Genomic DNA, 24,773 nt, shown 5'->3' on the forward strand with positions numbered 1-24,773 from the left:
TAACCTATCATAATAATCATGTGCACATAGTAATTGTTCTACTGTATATGCTAAGTTTTCCTGGATACTGTAGGTATCTGTAATTATATAAGCGCGGTACATTACAGCTTAAATTTATTGAAAAGCATTTAAAAAGGCCTAATTAACGTATTTGGGATGAATATAAAAAATATTCTTTCCCACAAGGGTGATACTTAAACCTCAAGAGCTTCAGCGCCATCTATTGATCACAAACCAACTCTTAAACTTGGGAATAAGTTGCCAACATATATTTTATTCCCTGAAAGAAAGTGTCCCATCTGAGTTGACACATTAATGACGTCTACCATTGTAAACATTCCAGAGAGGAGAACAGGAGACTCGAGAGAGGAGTCAGTCAGTGTAGGAGGTGACCTGAGAGCTAACGTACGGTAGTAACTGCTTCTATGACGAACGTTCTAAAGTACAAGTAAGTTTGATAGCGACGGATTTAACATTGTAGTTCACTTGTCTCATTATGTTGGTAAATAAGTACTCTGGATTTAACATTATGGTCTCTAGATTGTGGCTCTAATAGGTCACAAACTAACAATTATAAAGCAGCTCAGAGGTAATCATGTCACAGAGGAGATCATTAGTGGTGTTGAGGTGAATGTGAACAAAAGGAATGAATAAAGTCACAGTTTTGGCTTGGAATAAAGGTCGCATTTTACTTAAAACCATTAATAAGTTAGATTTGGCATTAGGTTAGAATGGGTTAGGTTAGGTTAGGAGGTGTATTGAGATTAGGGCCTACTTGACCAGTCTTTCTACATAATTCTTGACGACAGTTAGGAATAAATTTCTCTTAATATTCAACAGGCTGATTAGCGATGAAGAGGATAAAGTAAAGTATATTAATTTTTACAACATGAAAGTACTATACTGTACTTTACTTGTTTTTAATATCTTTTCACAGTACTATAGCTGGAAATTGGTAATTGTGAAATACAGAAACAAACTAAACTGCAGGTACTTTGTATTGAATATTATTTTTGCCTATATATTGTCACTGTGAATATATAAAACGTCATCTTGAAAATATGTTAAGGAAGTGGTGATGTCTTGCCAAGTATTAATATTTTAACACGTTACAGTACAGTAAACAGGTTGAACCTCCTCAGTCCTGAAGCTGTGTATAAAACTAATATGTCACATACAGTATACTTGACCATGTACAGGTGCTGTATAAGTGAAACTACCCAAAAAAAAAAAAACATGTGTATTGAGGGGTGAATGTATAATACAGTACTACAGTATAGTTACAGTATTTGATAAGAGTTTATCTTCATTTCACTTTCTGTATTACCTATGTTAATTTACACTTTATATAATAGAATAAAAGTAGCTTGTCACCATCTCAGTATAATGGTAAAGGGGCCATAGGTTGAGATATTAATATTTCAGAATACTGTAGGACGATTTTAAAATGTAGTCATTGCAGGGCCAGTGAGTGTTGCTATTGTGTGTAGCTATTGTAGTTTTCCATCATGATGTGTATAATGTATTTTTTTTTTACTTAAGTATTGGCTTTGAAAAAAATCTTCCATTTCTATATTGACAAAATAATAGTTTTCTTTAATTTCTTCCTTTTATTTCACTTAGAATATTTCGTGATTTTTAATTTTTTTTAATTTGCACTATTTTTCTGAACATCTAATTTGTGCTCCTAATTCAGATGGCAGTATCCCTTGTTTGCCATGGTCATTAATAAAGGAAGTAAAGTAAGTGCAAAAATTTCATGTATTACCCTGTACAGTACTGTATTTCCTTAAAGTGTCTGGACCACAGAATCTACTGTATTAGAACCTAACCTAACCTGATGTGTGCATTGTTGTTTCGATTTTCTTACTATCATCCAAACAACATCTCTAGAAAAAATGAACGAATTCAATCCAATATAAATTGTAATAAAACTGCCCAATGTGATCATCGTTCGTTTCTTGGCATGTTAACAAAGACTGTGAACACTCCTGTATAACAGACGATGTGAATCAAAACATGGTCGTTACAAGAGATCCAACGGTGTCCTGATTGCAGTAAATAATTTATATCATCATCTACAAAGCACCTAGATAAGTGAAATTATTGCCATATGTTTTTATCCTGTTATTTCCCTCATCTTTCATGTCCTGCCCACTAACAAATAATCTGTGATGGAAGGATAGGCTAAAAAGAAAAAGAAAAAAATACTACAAGGTTGTTATATAAATTTTTTACTCAGTATCTTCCAAACAACATATCCTGAAAATTTGGTGCAATTCCATAAAGTCTTCTGGTGCTAACATTCTCCTCCACCTTTACTGAACACATCTTTAGTTGAGTCCAGGAGAAGGTGCTACTAAAAAAGGTGGCAAAACATAGAATGAACGTGCATAGGTATGACATGAATCATAAACTCTACAATTGTAAGTGTTAAAAGAGAACAAAATGAAGGCGGTCATTGTCAGGTTGTAGTATGCATTCACAGGTCATTTAACCCTTAAATGGTGGCCATCATGGGGGGGGGGGTAGCTGTAGGGATGGTGGCCATCATATATGAAAGTTAGTTGTAGGGATGGTGGCCATCATCTATGGAAGTTAGCTGCAGGAATGGTGGCCATCATATATGGATGTTAGCTGTAGGGACGGTGGTCATCATATATGGATGCCAGCTGTAGGGACTGAGGCCATCATATATGGAAGTTAGCTGTTGGTAGCATTGGCAATCATCTATGGAAGTTAGCTGTTGGCAGCATTGGCCATCATTTGTGGAAGTTAGCTGTTGGTAGTATTGGCCAATATCTGTGGAAGTTAGCTGTGGGGACAGTGACCATCATGGGTGGAAGTTTTAGTTTCCTCGTGTTCCATTTTTGAGCATATGGGAGGGAATCCTTAGCTGCCTATTAAGGGTTAAGATATAGCTAAGGGAGGGAATATTTGGTCTGGGGAAGTGAGTTAGCAAGGTAAATATTTGGTATGGGGAGAGGGGGTCAGTGGTAGATGGTGGTACTATAGTGGGAAAGAGTGATAGTAACCAGTAGAAAATGAATTGTTAGTAGTAGATGGTATATGGTGGTTGTAGGTGTTGTAATAGATGATAGTAGAAGGTGATGGCCAGGAGGTAGGTGGTGGTAATAGGTGGAGAGAGTTAGTTGCAGGTACCAGATAGATGGTAGTAATGGTGGTGGTTGAGTGACTGGCAATCAATATCTACACAAGAACCTTTGGCTCTGTGGCTCTGAATTAATGATAGGGTTATGTTGAGTCATGTGGCCTGGACAACAGGAAAAGAACGAAGTACAGTATGTGACCATTGATACCTGGGAGAACACTACACCAAGAACTAGTAGATGATAAGGACGAGTGTAAACGGTAATAAACTAAACTACTGTATGTGTAATTTTGATGAATATTTTATGATTCCTTTGTTTTATGTGTGATGTTCTGGGTGAGTGGGTGTTTACATGTTTGTTTACTGTTTGTTAGTTTGCGTACATGTGTGTGTGTGTGTTATAATCGATTAATGGCGTTTTTATTCAAGTGTGTTTTTTTTCGTTTATTCGTATACCTGTATATACTGTACAGTGTATTTATCCATGTAAGTACAGAGTAGCGTAGGTTGGAAAGGTGTACAGTGCAGGTATCGTGTGAAGGAGGAAGTGGCATGAATAATATGTGGCCTGATCCATTTTTTGTGATGTCATCCTGGGGGGGGGGTGGGGGGGGGACATTGATTACCAATTCCTCGTAGAGAGTGTAGTGTCGATACCAGAGGTGCTTATATACCTGGCACACCTTCAACGGGCCACACCTTTAAGGGCTCAACACCATAAAGGTAATTTTGTGTTTGAAAATACCAGATATGAACTTATAGTAGCCAAATAGTCCTTACATGTGCTCAAGGTTGAAAATTTTGACCTTGAAAGATGTGGAATAACCAGACAGAAATTTAAAATGAATGAATGAATGAATGAATGAATTGACAGGAATGAATGAATTGACAAGTCTTCTGGATGTGAGAGAACGCATTTATTGAGAAAGTTTAGTACGTACTGCACTTATACCGCTGTGATTACTGACCACTTACAGGCCATTATAAAAAGGTTAATCAGTGGTCTTATCAGATGATATTAGGTATACATGATATGGGACTCCAGTATATCAGTTAATGGTGATAAGTAACTCTTTAAATAGTCATGATCAGTACAGTATAGCTCATAAACTAACCAAAATTCCAAATACCAAAACAGTTGGTAAATGTGAATAAGAATTAACAGCTATTACTTTTTATTTTTTAATCAGGTTTCATGTCTGTTATTTTAGCTTGGTGAAAAGTAAATACAGTTGGTCCTCATATTACGCGGTTAATGTAACCCGGAGGGTACCGCGGAAAGTGAGAAACGCGTAAAGTGAATAACATAACATATGGGATTAATTGAAATGGAGTCCGGGCCGATCCCCAAACTCCACTTTTTGACGACACACAACTATGTTGTAGTAAAAATATTATCTTAACTTTATGATGGCATGCACACACAATTAATAATTAAGAGAAATATAAATAATATTAGGTTTTTTAACACTTACATTAGTAGAAAAGATGGCTGGGCACACGGGGATGGGCGGTTGGTTCCGAGGCAGAGGGCAGATTATTGGCCCTCACCTGTATCACTTGTATCAATTGTATCACTATCCACCACAGAGGCTTGCAGAGCCTCTTTGTCAAACCCCCCAAAGTTCATATAAGTCCATATCCTCACTATAATTATCACTATCACTGACTTGGGCCGGCTGTAGTGGGTGGCGGGTGAAGAACTGGTCATGTTTTGATGACTGGGCGACCTTGTGCGCACCATTTACGCGCCTCTTACACAACATGGCGGATGGCGGGAGGTTTGGATCCAAAAATGGCGCGGCTTGCCAGCCGCTCTCCGCGTAATGGGGTTCACGACCGCGGAATGTGAAAATGTTAGGTTCTGGCAAGGCACCGCGTTAATGGTGAAACGCGGAATGCGGGACCGCGTAATATGAGGACCAACTGTATAATATGATAAAAAATTTCCATTAAGCCAGCCTTCTCGACCCCTTGTGTACCCCCATGAGCTGCTTAAATTTGTCTGGCAATATTAAAATAAAATATTAAAAGTGGTGTCCCCATAGTGAAGGGGTTAATAAATATTTTATTCTGGTCTTATTATTGAGATGTCACTAGATATATACTGTAAATGAGAAGAGATGCAATTCAAGTACTGTAGTAACATAAGGGGAAGTGGGGGTCTTATGTTAGACACTGTGTAAAAATATATCCAGTAATGACTTTCTATTTTATTAATGTGTACAGTACAGGCAAACAGGGGAAGATTGACTACAGGGGTGTATAGTGTGAATGTAAAGTTTGGAAATTACCCCCTCCGCTCCGCCTCAATTTAATGCAATACAGTATATAGTTACCTGTGCTGGACAATGCTCTCTTTTATCTTCCATTGTGATTACCTGTAGTGGAGTGTTATTGTTTTAACTCGGGTATGAAAAGTAACCTGCATGAAACCTACAAATGATCCTTCTTTGAATGGCACTGTACTAACTAATGAGTTTTATGATTTCACAGGAATTGGTACCGAATGGAAGGGGGGGACGACACAGACCATTTCAGGGACCTGGAGCTGCTGAGAGAGAGGTAAGATAAGGCTGTGTCATGTCATAATTTTTTCACTATGTTTTTTAGTAGATTTATAATGAAGATGACTAACTTGTTGTATTTAGACATTTTTTGAAAGTCTGCTTTTGAGAGTTTGATTATGAAGCTGTTTCTTCTGAGATTATTATTTATACATCTATTATGTAACAAATCATAATTTACTGTAAGTTATTTTATTGTTGTTAAAAAAAAAATAACTCGTTGAATTATCATGTAAGATGAGTGAAGACTATGCAGCATGTAACACTTACAGATGTAGTGCCTTGAATAGAAATCGAGGTAAGAATGGGAACAGTGATGATGGAGCTGGATCAACCAAACCGTCCCCGGTGTGTACCATAAAGGACCACACTAATGATGTCACCAGTGTGGATTTTGCTGGCAGGTCATTACTTGCCACTGGCTCATCGTAAGTCTGAACCTCAACCTTCAAGGATGTTTTATTTGTCACTTGGCTTCGGAAAAGCACCACTTCCTCCTGTAGATGAAGCCATTTGCTTTAGAAAATGCAGTAGATCTTTTGATCTTCCAGCAATAGTTGGTAGGCTGTTGTAGGTCATCTAAACTGTAGCTTTTGTTCTAGACTTGATCAGTCTTAAGCTAAAGTCCATTTTATTCATGATGTTTGGGAATTAATTTTTAATATTTTATTTAAATTATTAATTAATGGGAATTATGGATATTCCAAGTTTAAAGTAATTTGTACTGTTCCAGGTAATAAGATGGAATGAAATTTGATTAACCTCCAAAGTAGAGGAGGTGGTCAGGTTATCAGATATGTATCTTTTAGTGTTTATACAGCCTCCTTTACATTCAGCTTTTGAACATGTTGGAATCCTTCTGGGAATTTGAAAATCGGTTGATTAATGGGAACAATCAAGTCATTTCCAGAGAGATTTATTCTATTTCCTGTAAAACTGATGTGCTCTTCCATACCAATGGGTTTTTCCAACAGGGACCTGCTACAAGGCATATTACCCCAGGTGTTGTATCTCCTCTAGGAGGAATCTTCTAAACATGCTCTCCTCTGTCATTTCTATTATTGAGGTATATAGTTTCTGTAGTTGTTTGCTGACATTCTCTTACAACCTGAATATCCACATGAGGTTCATTTTCTCTGGATATGGAATATACTGTTATGTAATTTATCCCCTGTAGTTACATTTACTGAATTACGAACATCATACTGTTGCTGAAGGAACCGACTCTATGGACTTCATTTACAGACTGACAAGCTATGTTCAGTTAAAGTGTAGCCAGGTTTAGGGGTAGGTGGTTCATGCCATCAAAGATAGTGTACAGTGAGGTGACGGTTCAGAAACATGTACTGTACTGTATTTCAGTCTGTTTTGCTCCTCAGGCTTGGAGGGCTCCAACTTTAGATACAGTGCTAGGTATGACTTCTGATATTAGTTTTCACTTTTGCAATACCTGTATTAGTTGTTGCTTAAACTTCAAAAACTTTTTGATTGCATGTTATGTAACCAACACAGTCTGATTTTGGTTTCAGAGACAAAAGTGTACGGGTTTTTAAATGGCAAGTTGGGGACCAGTTTGTTGAAGTTGGTTACTCCCCGCTCTTGGGACACACCTATGCAGTCAACTGTGTGAATTTCTCTCCCTATGGAACAAAACTGGCTTCTGCTTCAACTGATGGCTCAACAATCATCTGGGACGTGAAGGTAGCAGTACATAGTGGTATATATTAGTGGAGAAAGAGTATTGATCTTTTTTATATACTGTAGAGGTCCATAAGACGATTGATGAAAACATGGCACTCTGGTGTTTTTGTATTATTTTGGATGTTCAGGGGGTCCCTAACTTACGAACGTCTGACTTACGAATGCCCGCCAAAATGAACGGCATTAAACTTGAAATTTACACTACTGTATTTTATTTATCTGATGACTTATTTTTAACTTTCATTTGCTGTATTTTGTCATTTTATTTCTTCTTTTGTCTTGAATCAAGTGATTTTAGAAGTATATAAGGACTTAGGCTATGATATAGTGGGATTTTAAACATTGTTCTGTAAATACGGTATGTGAAGTATAGCGTGTGTTCTGACTTGTGTACAAATCTGACTTAAGAATGTCCTCAGGAATGAACCCCGTTCGTAACCCGAGGACCCCCTGTATACTAAAGTAGTTACTGTAAGCACACTAGTAAATTTGATTTCCGAGAGATAAGGGTTTATCTGCCCAAACATACTGTACAGTACAGTACTGTATTACCTTTGCAACTATAATCTTGAAAATTTTAATACAGGTAGTGTTAAAATTCTTTGTATAGTACAGTACATGTACTGTATAAGTATTCCTGTATGTGCTGATTAAGGAATTGCAGTTAAGAATACAGTATATGATATTTGGGTAATTATTACTCCTAGTGATCTTTGGAAAATTTTAACTAGTTTTATAATGCTAATTCCTCTCTACCTATGATTCTTCTATGCTATTACCTGTTGGTTGCCTTATTGGAAACTTGATAATTATATGGTGCCATTTATGTTAGCGTTGTCACAGTAATAGATGAAATGTGATTACTGTATACCAACAGACTGGAGACCGCTTGTGCACACTACAGCCACCAAGTGATGCTGCAGTGCGAGTGTGTGCTTTCTCTCCAAACTCCGCTTTGTTGGCTGCAGGAGGAGATGATGACATGGCTGGTATATGGGATGTGTCTACTCTATCACTGCTCAGGTAAGTCCTGCAAAAATTTAGTTGAATTACTCATGATTTTATGACATCTGAGTCATCAGTGAGTGAGTTCTGAGTTCCAAATAAAGGTTTGCTTGGAGAGAGACTGGTGGAGTATGTTTTTAGGACAACCTACCCATTGTATTACTGAATAAAGATAAATGAAAAATTCTTTAAAATTCGTAAATGGTACATCCAGTAGACAGATAAGCAATACAGTAAAGGGTGAATCAAGTTATTGTTTCTTCTATGACATCAACATTACCTTGTAAGAACTTGTAACATGTAGAGATACTAACCAACATGGACATACAGGTACTCCTCGACTTACGGCCTACTCGACTTACGACCACCCAGACATACGACCGCCGCAGCTGTATAAAATATTTTTCAAATTAAGTATTTTCGAGTCCCAATGATAGTGATCGCGCTGTGTACTGACGGAATTTTCCATTGTAATTCCCTTTTAAATGGCTGGCAAACATAAAAGTGAGAGTTCTCGTGGTGCTGAGAAGAAAAAGAGACACCCATTTTAGATTTCCTACGTATTATTTTCGCATTTTCGACTTACGACCAATTCGACTTACGACCTGAGTCAGTGACCTGTGCCCAGGTGGTCTAATCCCCATAAAAAAATAAAAGTAATATACAGTATAGTACTGTACTGTATATAGTAATTTTATATTTATTACATTTGTGGAACATGTTTTTATGGCTACAAACAGCGTTTATCTGTAAACTATGTGTGGACTTACTACCTACAGTACACTGTTACCAAGGGGGGGGGGGAATGGACTTGTAGATTGTCCAATGTCTTTTTATACTAATCAAAGTAGCTCGTCATGCTCACATACATTTGCATTGTTAGGCTTACCCAGTGAGTTGGGTTAGTATAACACTGAGACAAAAATATATCTTAACCCCGAAAAAGCAAGAAAGTGTATCCTAGACAATCCTGTACTGATAATTCAAGTTCTTGAATCAAATAGTTGTAATTCTTGTAATTAGTCTTGTTTAGTATTTTTTAATTTTTAGTGTATGGCAAATTTCTTTAGGTTTGTTGATGAAGCACATACTATCTGTAATGGTTTTCAATACCATTTTCACCCTTGGTAGGTAGAACTATATGTCTGAAGCAGCTCAGCATGTGATGGCCTAAATCATTTGGTGATTTTTTCAGTTTTTAATTATTTTGTTTGATTATTTTTATACTGTGTACAGTTTTTTTCTTATATTTCTTAATTTTTTCACCATTTTGTAAACATGCTGATATGAGTGTGATCAAAATGTTGTCATTTGTATAAATAGCACTGCTAGTGACTTGAAGTATTTTTTTATATATATAAGTATATACAGTACAGTAATACACATACGGTGTAAGTTTTTAATACCCAGATAACATACTGATTCAGTTTCTTGCCTATAAAAGATGGAGTTCCTAGTATTTAATGTAGCTAATGGTATTTGATATTTTTTTTATTTTCAGTATAACCTTTGGAATCTGTATATCACTTATCTGGGAGTCAAAGATAACTACCATCTTTGAAGTAATAATAAAAAGGCCAAAGAAAATCAGTGACTTTGTTTTAAATATCCTCTTACCCAACCTTGTTTAGTGTGTGGCAGTGCTCACCTCTTATCCTTAGTGTTGCTGGTACATGCTCATAGCACCCCTTGTTCACCCAGTTGTGAATGGGTACCTAATTTTACAGCTGGGGAAGTATTTTTTGTATCTTAGTTTACATTGTTCAGAACTCGAGATGTTAAGAATACAGTACTGAACAATTCTTCAGCTGATCTTTGTATATACAAGGGTGTGTTTTGGATATGAAATTTGTTTTTATAGATGTATATTGTGTTCCAACCTGTGCCACCCTCTGTAACCCACATTAATCTTACTGTACTTATGTTGCATGTGTATACCATAGACAAAGAAATCAGGACTATCCAAATCTTCATTTACATGATGTGTGCTGCCTGAAATATAGGTGTTATACCTTTTTTTTTAAATTGAAGCACAGTATTCTTCAGTATTTGAATGTTAACCCCTTCACTACTTGACACTACTTTTAATATTGTATTAGGGTAACGCCAGTGATTTTATTCAGCACAGAGAGACCCCTTGTACCCAAGGGGTTAAATTACTATACAGTATAAAGCAGGAACAACAAGCCACTCTAGCTAGCCATGATCTATGAACAGACCCTGACAGACCCAGGGAATGCGTGATCATTGGCTAGCTCTAGTGTAGATTTTTAAAGGTTGGTATGATGAATATTTCTTGTAGCTGTAGATGTAAGAGTACACCTACCCAGTAGACTAATGCTAAATCACCAAAAAAGCTTTCAAGATTAACATCCCCATCTTATACGAGTTCTTGATGAATTCATCACCAGCTCCATCCCAGTGTTTAAGATAACCACCTGGTAGGAGAAATTATTTTTAAGGCTTTTCCTTACTCATATGAAAGATTAATTAATAACACTGGTACATACTGTAATGACTGACTATATTTTTCTTAAGTTTACTACCTGTTAACCCTCCGTAAAGAAACATGTTCCTCAAAAGCATTAAATATTGAAAAAAAAAGTGAAAGTGGGTCCCACAGGCCTGACAGACTGTTAGGGACAGTGAAAATATAGCTCAGTGTATAATGTACAAAGCCTTTGGTACACAAAGAAGCCGTGTGACTGGCACTACACTTGATTATTTTCACTTTCCAAACTATAAAGTTAGTTACTCGTTTATAATTAGATGAACTAGGAGTGCATTGGTTAGGAATCAGTAATGCTTAGGGTAGGTGGAAAGTGCTGTATCCTCTCAGCCATTATTGGATCTTATTGGCTGTATTAATATTAAAAGTATCAACTTTATTTTTGTATGCTTCTAATGAAACAAGATATGAACTAAGTCATGACATACACCAAAATTTTCACTTTTGTCCATGCTGGCTGTTACTGTACATCTATATGATAAAAGTTCTTATTAGGTTATGTTGAGGTTATGGCTGAAGAAAAAAAATCATGAGTCAACATTTCTTACTAAACTATACTGTACATATAATACTTATGAAATTTAGGAAGCACAAGTTATTTACTGTATCTGTTAATTAATTTTTTTTTTTACATGTGTTTTCCCAATAAACATAATCTACCAAGTCCCCAAATTTTAGTTAGTCACCAGGAGAGGGACTTTTAAAAACACAATGAACCCCTCTACTGTAGTTAAATAGGTGGATGCCTTGAGATACAGTATCTATGGTGTGTTCCTCCTGCTCTTACTCTAGAACTGTCTTAACATCAGTTTAGGTGGATTATTCCCATTAGGGGAGCAGGTTGAGCAAAGTGCTTCCAGCTCATTGGTACAGTACTGCATACCTCACCTGCCCAACTGGCTTTTGTATGAAGTATTGCTCATTCCCAGTTAATGGTTGTAAATGGTGGATTGGTTGTGATATGGTATATTCTAATTGAGTCGGGATTGAGCAGCTCGGTATCTCTCCTTCCTGTCTTTTGGGTACTTTATTGGTGGGCTGGATCTGAGGTGCTGGTCGAGATAACTTCAATTTATAGCCAACATCTACGGAAGCGGAATGGAGCAAACATATTTATTCTTCGCAGCAAAAATGATTAATTTAACCCCTTGAATATGATGACGACACCTTGAGTATAGTGATTTAACCCCTTGCATATGATGATGATTTAACCCTGTGAGCATGATGACTTGATGACTTACTGGGTTATGTCTTCATTCTTAAGGGGTTAAAGGACCTTCATACCAAGTACAGTATCTCCTTTTGGAATTTGTTTCGAATTTGTAGGACAAACTGATTATTAAATGTATACAATTCTTAGATCCCTGTCACATAAGTTGGGGGCCAGGAGATTTAACCCCTTAGATATGTGCTGGCTGTACAGAATTGCTTGATTGTAACTGTTGTTAAATAAGATTCTAAAGTAAATCCATCTTCATACAGTAGAATTTATTTTCATCATCTATGCATTTTGTGTGTGGGGGTGGAGGGAGCAGTCAGTTGATTTTGTAATGTTGCTTGCTTAGAGGTGATTAAAACACACCTCTACAACCCAAGCAAGCAGTATTTATCTAAAAAGAAAAAAGGGCCAAAGTTAATGCCCCCAAAATTAGAAAAAAAGATTGGGCTCTGTGCATCGTCCGGTGTGTAAAGTCTTGCTGTTGTGCACACGTTCTTCTGTACACAACCGCAAGACATCAGTACCTGTTCCTGCGTCCTGTAAATAATCAAGAATATTCTGTAAACTTTTCTGTTTTTATTTTGGTTTCATTAGAGTTTGAGTAAAGCTTTTTAAAGTTACCGGTAATGATACCATGTATAAGTGTTAGAGGGAGGGAGTGAAGTGTGTGGGTGAAAGGGGATGTAATGTGTGGGGGGAGGGAGTGTAGTGTGTTGGGGGGGGTAGGATGTGAAGTTTGGAATTGGTAGTGAGTAGATGTGGTGGGTAAGAAGGAGTGTTGTCTTTGGTGGAGAAGCTGGTTGTAGATAAGCAGGTTAGTTATGAAGCTTGGTGGAATACTTGCTAGTGGCCTATGGCAGGTGATTAAAGCGATGTGTGTTTGGCTGATGGTGATGTCATGATTCATTGCCTTCTGGCCCTAAGTGTTTTAACTCCTACCTAAACCTCCCATTCAGATTGACGGTTTTAGCAGGAAGATGTAACTAATTATTGAAGTAGTCTCAGGTGTCGGCATTAGTGAGATGATATATGATTCATTTAAGTCTTGAATTCGGTTATAAAATGGGACTTCAGAATTAATACTCCATTTTTTTTGCTTATGCATGATGGTATGGAAAGGTGAGTCCAGTTTTTTGATTAGTTTCATTTTAAAGTTTTCCTCTTATGTCATGTAAATCAGCCCAATACATAATACGAAACTCATTTTTCTTAATTGTATACAGTACAGGTATCTCAATTTTACTGTTGTATTGTTGGCCTTATGCAGGTAGTAGTGAATAAATACAGGTTGTGCCTTAGGGAATCTGAGACAAGTGTATTTCAGTGGTAAGGTTGGTATATATTGTAATACCTTTAGCCTTATAAATTAACCTATGGGAATGATTCAGGATCTATAAGTTGATAAGTGTATGTGGGTTTTGAGACTTTATTTTTTTTCATTTTGCAATATACTTTTTACAAACATCTTTTCAGAAACCGGCAATGCCCTGAAAAATGTTTGCTCAGGTGAGTTGTGAAGGTAGACACACGGCCAAACACACTTATCTCCTGGATAGCAATTGATGCATGACTTTAGATTTTGTTTCCTACAATGAATTGGCTTCACAGTCATTGCTGGACAGTCTGCTTTGTTGTTTAATTGTAGAGGAAGTTACACTGTTGCATGAATATTTTATTAATATTTCTGTTTTGATATTTTGGTCAACATTTTTAAGAGGTCAGGTCAGAGGGTTAATGGACCGATGGATAGCTGTGACAGGTAAAAAATATTGATAACTTCAACTGATATATTCCAATATGCACTGCACTAAAGTGTTTTCAGGTTTGCCAATGTATTTTTTTTATTATAGTATTGTCTCATTCACTCTAGGATACAGTACTTGAATTTTTGGGACATATTTATAGGGCTGGTTCTATTCTATTCTGTATTTTAAAGTATGAATGTAATTGTGAGTTATCCACCAGTTTGAGATTCGAAGCTGTGTAGGCCTAATACAGGTACCCTTGTGTATCAGCTGCATAATTTAGTTATACCAGTATGACAAATGAAAAAAATTGAGGCCCACTTTAATCTGAGGTCTGGATGCCTAGCACCCGCTGCACCCTTACAAGGACTGGCTCTGGATACTTAGCTCCTGTCCACATGCAGGAACTATTTTGCACTGTAAGTAAGATATACTTCAAATAACTGCACACTTACAAAGGGCAACTGTATGGGGATTGTGGTATGTTAGTGTCTTTTACTAGGTCTACTGTCTCAAGGAACAGGAAGAAGTACAGTAACAGGTATTACAGTATAGTATTTTACAACAGAAGACTCCCCATGTATAAAGCAAATGTAAAATTACATACAGCATTGTATGCTATTTGGTCAATGTTGTTAAGCAGAGTTTAAGGCATTGGAAGATATCCAATCTGAATTCTTTGGGACCAAGAAGTGTTCAAATTATGGTTATTTTGGATTATAGATACCAGTCTCTGATGGTCCAGGCTGAGGTCTAAACATGTTGTAGCTTTAGCAGCGGTGTGTTTGTATATCTCGTGCATTTTTTAAATGTTATTACTGTAGCATGTAATACTGTAGAGTAGTGTACTGGATGTAAATGTATACTACTGTATATAAAACATTTTGGAAACATTTATTTATTGTACAGGTATTTACAAAAAACCCATAAATAGGTACAGGTACTGTATACCTTTAAGAGGCAGCCAATCTATTATTGCGCATGGTTTTATACTTAGCAGTGCCCTTATTTGGATCACTCAACTTAAAATTTAGAGGTCATCATGTTGCTTCTTGATATTGTGTGTGGTTCTGGTACAGTACCAGCACCACAACACTCCCTCAGGTTATTCATCAAATTGCCCATAATGTATCTCACTTCTGTTGAATTCCAATCTTATTCATAATGGTAAGCATAACATGCTTCCTGTTTACACCTCCACACTTAGCACTACAGGATATCTATCACTTGGAAGCTTGTTGGATGCCTTTGTAATAGCAAAAATCACATAGTACTGTATCTATAACAGAACAACCTTTAATTGAAGGTGGGATGGGTTACTGCATTGTGGGATATCACATACCGGTAAACAGTCGTTGGAAACTCATGTGTCATTTTGATGGAAATCTTGAATGCACAGACATTCACAGTATTAATTTTGAAATTATTTAGTTGCTTAAGGGATACTCTATAGTTTTGATTTTTGTTAAGGTTTCTTTTGGTCTCTATATTTACAGTAGATTAATTTGCTGTAAATATTAACACATTCGTGCATTGACTTGATGCATTGTACTGAATTGGTACAGTACTCCTGGGTAGTTATATTGGGAATGTGTCTTTTTTTATTTTGGCTGCTTGTCATCTGAGGACCCAGGAGACCTAAACATTAGTGGCAACTATAGCCTTAAAAGTGGTATTTGGAAGCAAAGACTTTTCCCCACTGGACATGAGAGGAGAAGGTTGGTCAACCGCACTTGTTCCCTGTCTTCTGGGTCGGCCTCACTGGTTATCTAGGCTTTACAATCCACCCATACTTTGCGTGCCCCTCATTTTGAACTCTCCCACTTTTCATTGCAAACTCTTCAGCTGCATGTTTCATCTCTAATTACTGTAATGTATTTAAGTACAACTTAAGATTTCTTGTTTTATGTTGTCAGTGGTAATTATAGTTTCCTCACAGTCCAGTTTGAGTATGACTTCCTTTAAATTTAAAGTGTTATACAGTCATCCTTTTGTGTGCTGTATTATATTGGGGATGGTATTGCCTCATGGCTCTTATCAAGGGAGGTAATTACTGTATACTATACATATTTGTGATATCTTCATTTCTGTATGACATTTTCAAATGGATAAGTACGGTAATTTGATTTAGATTTGAAGTACTGTACTGTACGGTAGATATATTTCATTAATACCTTTACCTGTATGTGATGTTTTTTAAGTTTTGGGGTTATGTTCCCTTAAAGTGGCCATGAAGGGAATACTGCAGTTTGTTTTATAGCCATACATTAGGATTGAGCAACTCTCTATAACAACCAACTCCTTTGGCAGTTGGGGATAGAATCCCCAGCCCCAGCCCCCAACTTATGAGGGTACCCTAAGATGGGAGAGGGAAGGAGAGTTTTTGCTGCTAAGCGTATCATGTCTGCTACAATCTATTTTTGTTTTCAACATTAGTCATAAGGTGACTCTTAGTTCCATTCCCATTGCTGCACTAAAGGGACCTGCTCAGCATCTGTTCCTACATTAGAGATAGCCAAGTGTTTATATTAGGCAGTTACATACAGTACTGTACAGTATAGTGTTCGTTCCTACATACAGTGCAGTGTTATAACATCTTTATATTGTGTTGCAAGAGTCTTTACTGAATGACCTAAGTTGGTAGCGAGTTAGTGGATCAGTATACAGGACTGGTGAGACAAATGTCAGTATAGGTACTCCTGAGCATGTGGATTCCGAACCTATTGTCGACAGTTCAATTGCGGAGTAATTAGTGGTCGTAATGACTCTTGGAATATTTTAATGACATTTTACTCAATGCTAATTACTATACTCACCAACTATTGGTTTCTGAGGTGATTGGTTGGTGTTTTTATGTTCTTCTGGATGTACTTAATTACTGTATGCCTGGTGCTGGATCTGGCACAAGGTAAGTAAGAAGAGTGTCTTGTTCTCTGAGTGGTAGTTGTCTCATTTTGAATCTTCTGGAAGTTCCATTTTCTTGTTTTCATTGTGTATCCTATCCCAGGAGTCATATAATAAGTCATAATGTGGGTTTTAGGGTTTACTATGTCCTCCTTTGTGTTTTCTGGTCTAACAAATAGTATTCCTATAAGTCATTGATCTCGAACCCATTGTTTGATGGTGTCAGAATCATTTGCCTTTATCCTCTTTGCTACTGATTGGGTCATTAGCTCCAGAACTCCAGAAATTTCATGCTTTCTTAATAAAAGAAAAATAATTGCCATAATCAGACCAATGGAGTGAGGAGTTGTCACCATCTTCGAGGAAACATCTCACTGCATCTTGCACAGATAAACTTTTTGCCTGCACATCCCAATTTCTTTTCAATCCTACCCATCAAAGCTTGAAATCACCTTTATACACATTTCGCGGTGAATATAGACCAACATTACCATTTAAACACATTACTTTTCACTTTCCAGATAAAAGCCATGTCTGTACATTACAGTATTACTGAAAAAATGCCTGACTTATTAAGTTAAATCTCACTGCGGGTGGTCAGAAACGTAGATTTTCTTCAAATTTCATGGAAAGGTTCGCTGTGAATTGCTGGTTAAAGGTCTGGGTTAAAAATTGCCCAATTCAAAAAATTAGTTTTAATTAATTATCCTTTAAATAGTTAAACAAATTTAGCATATTTGAAATGTCAATTACCTTTTTACACGTTTTGTGAAGAATATTGACTACCGGTAACTATCATTTAAACACATTACTCTTCATTTTCCCAATATAAGCCATTACGTACTGCCCCCCAAAATGCCTGACCTACCGGTAGGTATTCCAGTTATCTTGAATTTTACTTCTCAAATGTAATTAAATAGTGTACATTTTTAAATAAAAACATATATTTCTAAATACAGTACAGGTACAACATTTAAATATATTATGTATACTGTGTTTAAATTAATATTTGAGTACTGTACAGTAATGTTAAATATATTACTGCCCATCGCTGCACATACTGTATTTGTAGTTAAACCTTGAAGTACAATGTGTTTTAATAATGTACAGATTGTATACTAAAAACGAAGCACTTGTTCATGAATACAGTACAGGTACAGTATTTGTAATTGTTGTGAAAATTTAACTTTGAAAGTTAAACTAGAACAATTTCAGTAACTGAAACTTTTGTTTTATACAAACCTAATAGGAATATCATATGGTATCCTAGTCATAAAATTCTATATACCTGTACTGTACAATAATTAGTACAGGTAATAACAGATGATTAATAATCAGTGTACTTTATTTTAACAGTGTTGTCTTTGAGTCAGTGTTGTGCAAAATTGAAAGTGGTGGATACAAAGTGTTTTAATGTTGTCATTAATTTAATTATTAGGTGTGACATTGCGCTTCTGGTCTTGTGTACAGTATGTATATTTGGATCACCTGAAAACTAACCCCCCCCCCACCTTACTGTATTTAGCTCTAAAATGAACAAACCCAATCATCAGATGTAATAAGCTGGGGACTAATCTTCAGGTGCTATGAATGTTATGTACACTACTGTACCAATGAAATTTGTGCTACAACCTTGGCCACTCTTAACTATGTTTGTTAAGGATCAGTATTAACAAACCGTAAGTACAGTACTGTAGTCTTGGTATTCACTCCTTATAGGCGCATGTGTGGGGACGAGTCTACAGTGACCAGTGTGGGCTTCACGCCAGATAGTTGTTATCTTGCGACTGGTAGTAGTGGGGGTGAATTGCGAGTGTGGGACGCTCGTTATGGTCACTCTGTACCCCTTGCCATGAAGGCTGAGGCTCATGACTTAGGGGTGTCTTCACTTCACTTTAGCCCAGTGGTTGGAAAGGAGGGTGAGTGAAATAAAATCATAAATTATCTTTTAAATATATTTGTCATTTATACAGTAATGTTAAATGGCCAAAGTTTCCATCAAAACAGAAAATTTAAAATGTATTAGCATGTCTGCATTTTACTTTAGTCCTTAAAGTAGAAATGAAGTTAAACCTGAAGTAAAATATTTTATTTATTCCATTTTTTAAATTTGCAGGAATGCATATTTTTATGCCAACTGTCTGTATGCAATGTTTCAGTTCACTAACTTAAGGAAGAGTTTTTGGATCAAAATTAAATTTAATATAAACAGTACAGTACAGCATTGTTTTCACGAATTTTTATAATGATTGTAATAATCATATTTTGTCAACCTTATTTACCCAGAGGTTTGGTCCCAGTTTGACTTAAAATTTTGACAGGGTATACATCACTTGTACTGTTTGTATAGTTTTCATGTCTTTTTTGTTAATATCATTTATTCTGTAATTTCAGAGATCAGTGCATTAGGCAAACAGTACCTGCTAGCTTCAGGTGGGCAGGACACAGAGCTACACTTGTGGGTGGTTGAGATTGAGAGCCAAATATTGGGTGGAGACAACACACCCATTATTGCACTTCATCATAGTTTATGTGGCCATAGTGCTCCAATCATGTCAGTCAGGTTCAATGCGAATGGACTGATTCTGGCATCTGCCTCTGGAGATAAAACTGTCAGATTATGGGACACAGTAAGTTGGCCTTATAGTTCTTTGTAGGATATTATAAAATAGTTTTGGAGTAAAGATATCATCTCTGGCATCTCCACTCTTACAGGCATGTGTACTGAGGTGTAGAAAGTACCCTATGTCAGCATTTACCTATGATAAGATTTTGTATACTTAAGTAATTCCATCGTTATGTGATATAAATAGATAGAAAGATTATTTTTGGATTTATGTAATTTTCATTGATGTATTTCATGTTACAGTATACGTAGTTACTGTGTATATTTTGACAAGGGATGTTACAATCTGGATTAAAATACAGTATTTAGTTGTAAATAGTGTTTTTTTTTAATTTCAGATAAAATTAACACCGCTTGCAGTTTTAGAAGGCCACAAGCGATATGTAACCTCATGTGCCTTTAGTGACGACGGAGCTCTAGTTGCTGCAGGGAGTGGCGATCGTGTTGTCCATGTGTGGCGAGTAGATGGTGCTACAAGCTCAGTTAATCAAATACCTGGAAAGTCTGTTGGCAAAAAGAAGCTGATGGTTAGGTTTCCTTCACAGAGATTCCGAGAGAATGTGAAGGTGAGCGTAGTATTTGAAGTCCTGTTGAACCTGGTAGAAATACAGTACAGTAACAGTATTTGTGGAGTGATTATGACATTTTGGTCAAATTTCTGGGATTTCTGGTTATCCATACATCAACTGTATCATTCACCATGAGTCAAATGTTCTTTTTTAGTCTCTTTCTGTTTAATTTTTTTTTTATCTTTCAGCTTGTTGAGTGGAACTGTGAGGATGTATGTGGCTGGCTTGTTGAACAAGGGCTAGCAGAATATTCACACAATTTTCGTTCACATGCCATTGATGGCCGAGAATTGCTGACAGTGACAGATGAAATCCTTGAAGAAAAGCTTGGTGTTGGTATGTTAATTTACTGGGTATTTATATTTTCAGAACAGTATTATGAATAAGGCTCTTAAGATTACACAGCTATGTCTCTTTCTTGGGAATCCAGTATGATTGTGGAGGATATTCCAATTTTCTAATTTATTAAGAGTTTTAGGCTCCAGTCACAAGTTGCCTCAGGTCATTTAAACAATAGGGTTTTAGGATCAGTCTTTCATTTATCATGGTGCTATTCTTGTTGGCCTGGTGAGTTAATGCTAGGCATTTACATACCTAGGTATAAAGCTAGATGTCGCATTCTGGACTATATCACAAAAACTGGTTTTTAGAAAAATATTGCTTTTTCTTTAATATATTGGTTTTATTTATGCATGTACTTTATATAAATAAATAAATTTAACAGATGCTCTAGGTCATCGCAACAGAATTCTCCGACTGGTTCGGAAATCGTCTCAAGATTCTCTGACCAAAAAGGAGGCCCCAAATGCACCACCTTCGGAGTATCTCTGTCCGATTACACAGGAATTAATAAGTGATCCTGTTCTCTGTGCAGGTTAGTAAAAAGCTTTACTACAAGTTCTTATGCTTTAATTAAGAAATACTGTTTTGAAATAAAATTTCAAGTCTTCATTACTGTTAGTTGTATCTTATAGTGAACAGTGGAAAAAAGACTTAGGCTTGAAACTGTAGTTTTTTATAACAATTGTGTAAAAAATCATACATTAACGAGGGTTTACTGTCATTTTGGATAATTGAAATAAATCATAAAGTCTTGACTTACTGCCTCAATGACTCGCTTTTCTTTGTTAGAGAAGGGATTTTTCATGTTCATAATTACAACCTGACTGAGTATTAAATCAATAGTTTGATGTAAAATTTTCAATAAAATTTTTTAGTTATTGTATTAGTAGTTGAGGTTAGAGAATGATGAGACTTCACCAGAGATGTTAGACACAATATCTGGCACCACTACTGGGTGAGAGGACTTTTGTTTGTGATTTTTTTGACTGTTTACATTTCAGTTTAATCTTATGACCTGTGGTGCCACATACACAATAACCTCTGTCTTTTTAAAACAAAGCAAATGTTGTATGTTAATTGCATAGTTTTATTAATGAGGCTTTTTGTTATTTGAAAGTTTAGTGCATTATAGTATTACATTCATTTTTTTTTTTTTTTTTAGTAATTACACTATTTGTTTTATGTTCAGATGGATTTACCTATGAACGGGTGGCAATGGAGGCTTGGCTTGCCAGTGGTAAACGTACAAGCCCAATGACCAATGAGAAGTTAACACACCTCACCCTCACTCCCAACCGTACACTACGGACATTAATACAGAGGTATAAGGAGGAAAATATGTGACCTTGCAGGTTTTGTATATGGTTATGGTTTTTTACAAGACAGCTCATAGACTGTAAAAGGAAAATTGCACCCAGTAGAGGTGTCGGTGGTACACTTAAAGGTATGGTTTATTTTTATTTATGTTAAGAAGTTCATTAAATTAGAAATTAGAAAAGTTTTGTGATAAGTGTACTTAATAAGTACTGTACTGGTAATTCTGATACTGTATATGAACATGATTTAAAATGTACTCATACTGTCAAAGATCACAGACCTTGTCATTGACAGAGTGTGATTAGGTGAAACAAGTGGTAGAATTTGTTAAATGATATTTTTAGTGTTGGTAATGTGACTGATATCGTAATTTTTTGAGCTAATACTTAAAATATAGAAAAAGTCTGTTCAATATGCACGGATATTGTCGACCTCACATTTTTATAACAATCTTATTGCACTCTTAGGCTGCAAGATGTTTTTCTTAAACAAGGAAGAGATTTTCTTAAAAAAAATCAAAAGAATTAATTAATCATGAACCATCAAAAGGGTGATGGTATACTGGTATATTATTTGAAGAAAAAGATGTAAAGAAAATAATTACATTTATAAAAGGTTGGGACCAGTGTAGGAGAGGAAGTGACACATTTTACAAAAGTCATGTAGACAAACCTTTATTCCTTTATAAGTTCTATACTGATTACAGTGTTATTGTCATATCCCAGAGATTTAAGAGAGTGTACCTAGTCCCATTTTTCCTTGATTCTCCATCTTTTACAGTAGAGTTATATAACTTTCCAGATATTCCTGCTTAGTAGAAGCACTGAAGACTTAACCCAAAGCAAACTGCCTGTGATTGTTTTTTTTTCTTCAAGTAATTTTTAAATATGTTTGTTTCTATCATCTGTTTAGTCATAAAATGATAAAATGGGGAAGGATCCAGAATAATACAGTACAGTAATATGACTAGTAGAGTTAAGGAAAAGAAAAGTGATGAAAACTGTCTCTTGTCACCATACTTAGCTCACAGAGATGAATTCTACCTCAGCCTGTATGAGGATTCTGAAATAATTTTTTTTTTGTAATGAGTAATGGAATGTTGCCAATTACTTAATACTGAACTACCACCCAACCGGCTAACGAGCCGATCAGTGGCAAAGTGAAAGTAACAAACAGAATAAGTCATATCAAGGACAGTGTGAATATTATCATATCAAAGATTGCCAAGAATTTACGTTGCTGATTGAACTTTCTTTTATATACAGTAAGGTCCCGCTGAACAAGTGATATGCTTTCCTGAAAAAGGACTCATTAAGTGAATTCTTGTTTAACAGGACCCATTTTCATATAGGAGCCTGCCTTAAAAGGTGAGATGTGTTCCAGCCTAAAATTCTAAACCCCAAATCCCATGGTATAAAGTAGATGTCACTGGTGTGCACAAAAAGGCCACTAGAAATGACAATATATCATCTTTTATGTTGGGAACATCGTGACATAGCAGTTGCAATGACAAAAATCTATCAAAACCAATGCTTATTTACTAAAAAAAAAATAATTTATGACCGCATTCCCTGCAAAAATGTTAATATTTACTGATGTGGAAGCGGTGTTAGCAAGCAGTTTTATGGATCAGCATCTACAGAGCTCACAGTGCATTGTGGGATGTTTTATACCAGGGCAGGGAACATGAAAACGTGCACAGTATTTACGATATCATAAGTGTATCGTAATATGAAGGCTATAGATTTTTAAGTGATAAAATTAAATTACCTGTAGTTTTTAGTATTTCTTCTCTAAATACTCAACAATTCTCCTACATACTGTAGGTAATGGAATCAATATCACCCACTCTACCACTAAGTATTGTACCCAAGTAGTGCAATTTTTCCTTATTTACTCTTGGAGTTTTGTATGGAAATTAAAGTGCAACAGTATTATTCTATCTTATTTTTTATATGTATAAAATAATTATCTGATGAAATTTAAAACTTAATTAGTTTGTTGTTTCTTCTCTAAATTATAAATTGATGTGGTTTCTACACCATATTGGTCATTGGGTTACTTGCTGATTGACTTTTATCAAATTTTTTGAGAATTTCCACTTTTTGTTTACTATTAAGACTTTATATCCCTTTTGTACTATTGCACTCATTACTGTTACTTTTGCATTTGTTTGAGAAATTTTAAAGGCAGCACACCAGGTTAGAAATCCACACTGCTTAATAGGTGATGAAAGATCCATGGGCAGCACAAGTGTGAAGGTGATATTGGCCCTGGCCAGAAAACAAATGCTGCCATATTTTCTAGGCTCATTGGTAAGCCAGGCTGGTACTGATCTCACCTCGGAGTATGTATAGAAAACATGTCTACGAATGCATTTGTGTAACTGGCTGCTCAACCAATGACCGATTCCACTCCAAAAATGTTAATGTGAACTGGTCCACTCTGAATTCAGCTCATTAAATCAAATAGAAGCTTGTTCACTAAATTCTCACACCTAAAATACTTAGCTTGTTAAACCAAATTCTCGTTCATGGGTTATTTGTTCAACAGGACCTGACTCTACTGGTATACGTTTTTTTCTTTAATTACTTCTTGGTTGTCTCCGTACCTTAATGTTTCTGTAATTTTTATTAGTTGAAATTACTTTCATTAAAGTTTTTATTGTGCAAGGCATCCATAAGTACAATCTTTAGTTGTTTTTTTGTTTTTTAACCAAATAATAATGAAATAAATTAAAAGCAATGGAAATTCTTGGTTGTCTGATTTTGTGCTAACAATTTTTGTAAATCAACTGAGCTTAATGTAGATTGAACCAGTATGGTTTGTGATAAAGTTTTCAGTGCTAGTAATATTATTTTTGTGTTATTAGGTCAAATAGATTTTATTAATATGAATTTATTTTCAGGATATAGAAAATTAGATTTACATAGAGTATATTATTTAACATTACTATGCATTGAAACCTCTCTTCTTTTATAGGCTTAATTATAAATTGATGTGATTTTTATCAGAGGAAACCGTGTTAATTGTGCCAAATTCATATTTTACTCATGGGGTTAATAAAATTTAGCAAGTTTACATCAGAGATTTAGAATAAAATGGCTTGATCTTATTTATGCCCCCAAAAATAAGTATCCAAGAATTGCTTGCATTC

The 24,773-nt window shown here is 35.8% G+C and overlaps 1 protein-coding gene across 4 annotated transcripts in view; it reads left to right on the plus strand.

The window, feature by feature from the left end:
- Positions 1-317: 317 nt before the first annotated feature.
- LOC121861859 (WD repeat, SAM and U-box domain-containing protein 1-like) overlaps positions 318-24,773 on the plus strand; it is a 37,333-nt gene continuing 12,877 nt past the window's right edge. Inside the window, exons 1-12 of one of the 4 annotated variants that reach the window (XM_042359763.1) lie at positions 318-448; positions 5,609-5,677; positions 5,952-6,107; positions 7,209-7,380; positions 8,258-8,403; positions 13,587-13,619; positions 18,482-18,681; positions 19,157-19,392; positions 19,727-19,954; positions 20,146-20,293; positions 20,691-20,831; positions 21,489-21,621. In XM_042359763.1, the coding sequence (XP_042215697.1) occupies positions 426-448; positions 5,609-5,677; positions 5,952-6,107; positions 7,209-7,380; positions 8,258-8,403; positions 13,587-13,619; positions 18,482-18,681; positions 19,157-19,392; positions 19,727-19,954; positions 20,146-20,293; positions 20,691-20,831; positions 21,489-21,621 (1,685 nt within the window). In that variant the 5' untranslated portion in view covers positions 318-425. Of the gene's footprint in view, positions 449-3,768; positions 3,836-5,608; positions 5,678-5,951; positions 6,108-7,208; positions 7,381-8,257; positions 8,404-13,586; positions 13,620-18,481; positions 18,682-19,156; positions 19,393-19,726; positions 19,955-20,145; positions 20,294-20,681; positions 20,832-21,488; positions 21,622-24,773 lie in introns of those variants that run through there. The other 3 variants (XM_042359756.1, XM_042359778.1, XM_042359772.1) reach the window with 3 other exon arrangements.

The sequence above is a fragment of the Homarus americanus genome, unplaced genomic scaffold (assembly GCF_018991925.1).
Source record: "Homarus americanus isolate GMGI-L3 unplaced genomic scaffold, GMGI_Hamer_2.0 scaffold40248, whole genome shotgun sequence".
Taxonomy (NCBI): domain Eukaryota; kingdom Metazoa; phylum Arthropoda; class Malacostraca; order Decapoda; family Nephropidae; genus Homarus; species Homarus americanus.